Source organism: Castor canadensis, chromosome 3 (assembly GCF_047511655.1).
Source record: "Castor canadensis chromosome 3, mCasCan1.hap1v2, whole genome shotgun sequence".
NCBI lineage: Eukaryota > Metazoa > Chordata > Mammalia > Rodentia > Castoridae > Castor > Castor canadensis.
Window position 1 is genome coordinate 196,973,085 of NC_133388.1, and position 1,822 is coordinate 196,974,906.

Genomic DNA, 1,822 nt, shown 5'->3' on the forward strand with positions numbered 1-1,822 from the left:
TCTTTCTGCTCTTGTTCCTCTGCCTGTCTGGATGTATTGGGGGGGCTATAGGGAAGATCTCCAGGTTGCTTTGTAGCCCTCATGGAGTCTCCAGAGCTGAGAAATCATTTGTTCCTTTGAGGAGTTTCTTCTAGGGACAAAATGGCCCAGGTGAGGAGCAGCTCCTGGCTGCCTTTCTGGGTTTTCAGTGGACACACAGAGCCACAGGGCAGGCAGGTCATTGGCATTCGGACCACTACACCCCATCTGGAGCCCATGGCAGATATCACTCATCAACGCAACACGGGATGTTGATGCAATGCACTGTGCAGCTGTCTCCAGTTCATCACTATGAAATCAACAGGCGCTCCTGGCCCAGCAGGTGTGCAGGCTGGAGACCAGCTGAGCCTGACCCTTGGCCCCGTGCAGAGGGCCTAAGGCTCAGGCCCATTGGTCAGGGCCTGAGTGAGGGCGTGAGGGCCAGGGCTGAGCATACGATGGGAGCCTGAGCCCTTGGAACTCTTATGCAAGCTCACCACATTCCCGCTGCTGGGCTCCAACTCTGCTCCATGCCTGCGGAAGAGACCACGGACGGTGGCCTGGAAGCCACTGGTGACAAAGCAGTAGACGATGGGGTCCATGCAGCTGTTGAGGCTGCTGAGCGTCACGGCCACATGGTAGACCACAAGGCTTGTGTGATGCGGCACGCTGGGCCACAGAGCTACGGCCACCTGGCGGGCGTGGAAGGGTGTGAAGCAGACAAGGAAGATGACGAGCACCGTGAGCAGCAGCTGTGTGGCCCGGATGCGGCGCTGGCGGCCCTGGCGCAGCAGGCTGGGTCGCGACAGTGCGCACATGATACGGCCCGTGAAGACGCTGATGACCAGCAGTGGCAGCAGGAACTCTAGGACGGTCAATGCAAAGACATGGCAGCAGGGCCGTCCACTGGCCGTCACGCCCAGCACGGACAGGGTCACGGTGCCGGCGGCCAGCCACACGAAGGCGCACATGGCTCTGGCACAGGCAGGCTGGCGCCAGCGGCGAGAGCCTTCAGGCTGCACAATGGCCAGGTAGCGGTCCACGCAGATGCAGGTGAGGAAGAGGATGGAGCAGTGCATGTTGAGGAAGTAGCCAAAGACGTGTGGGAAGGCGCAGCGCAGGCAGCCTCGCGCCCCATAGAAGACCGCGAAGCGTGTGGGCAGGGACAGGCCCACCAGCAGGTCGGTCACCACCAGGTTGATAGTGTAGGTGACTGACGGCGAACTGGCCCGGGTGCGACAACAGAAGACGTACAGCGCCAGCCCATTGAGCACCAGCCCCACCAGAAAGATGGCACCGTGGACGGCGATCAGGGCCAGCCACAGGCGCGGGAAGGCGGTGTGCAGCTCCTCATCCAGGAGGGCGAACAGGTAGAACAGGGGCGTCTCGGGCACACTGCTGTTGGTCCAAGCCGTCGCCGTGGCATTGGGGGCTGCCACGGCCCAGGGCCCCGCCGTAGACACAAAGGGCATGGCAGCGGCCAGCACACCACCGGCCTGGAGGCAGGGAGAATGGTTACAAGAGGTGCCAGCCCAGCCTTGCCTTGAGGCTGGGACCTTGCCTGGTTTGTCTCCCATTGTGTCCCCAATAATCCTCACCCCAGTGCCTTTGTGCAGTCTACCTGAACTACCTGCTCTCTTTGCTTTCCCCACAGCTGGCATTTGCTGTGCAGAGCTTTGGCAAAATACTAAGAATTCTGAGACTTTACCTGCTGGACAGGTGAAGACTTGCCTTGCAGACTGTCCTCAGCTCGAGAGCAAAGACAAAGGTGACAGGGCTCGTAAGTACTTTCAGAGCCCTGGTT

At 60.4% G+C, this 1,822-nt stretch overlaps 1 protein-coding gene across 1 annotated transcript; it reads right to left on the bottom strand.

Annotated features, from left to right (window-relative positions):
• Window positions 1-324: 324 nt before the first annotated feature.
• Gpr20 (G protein-coupled receptor 20) lies at window positions 325-1,490 on the bottom strand. The gene has a single exon (XM_020156774.2). It carries the CDS (start codon window positions 1,488-1,490, stop codon window positions 414-416), a length of 1,077 nt encoding a protein of 358 aa, XP_020012363.2. The 3' UTR covers window positions 325-413.
• Between the last annotated feature and the right edge of the window lie 332 nt (window positions 1,491-1,822).

Excerpts from the sequence above, each read along its gene's own strand:
- Gpr20 (XM_020156774.2), bottom strand. The coding sequence starts at position 1,490 with ATGCCCTTTGTGTCTACGGCGGGGCCCTGGGCCGTGGCAGCCCCCAAT.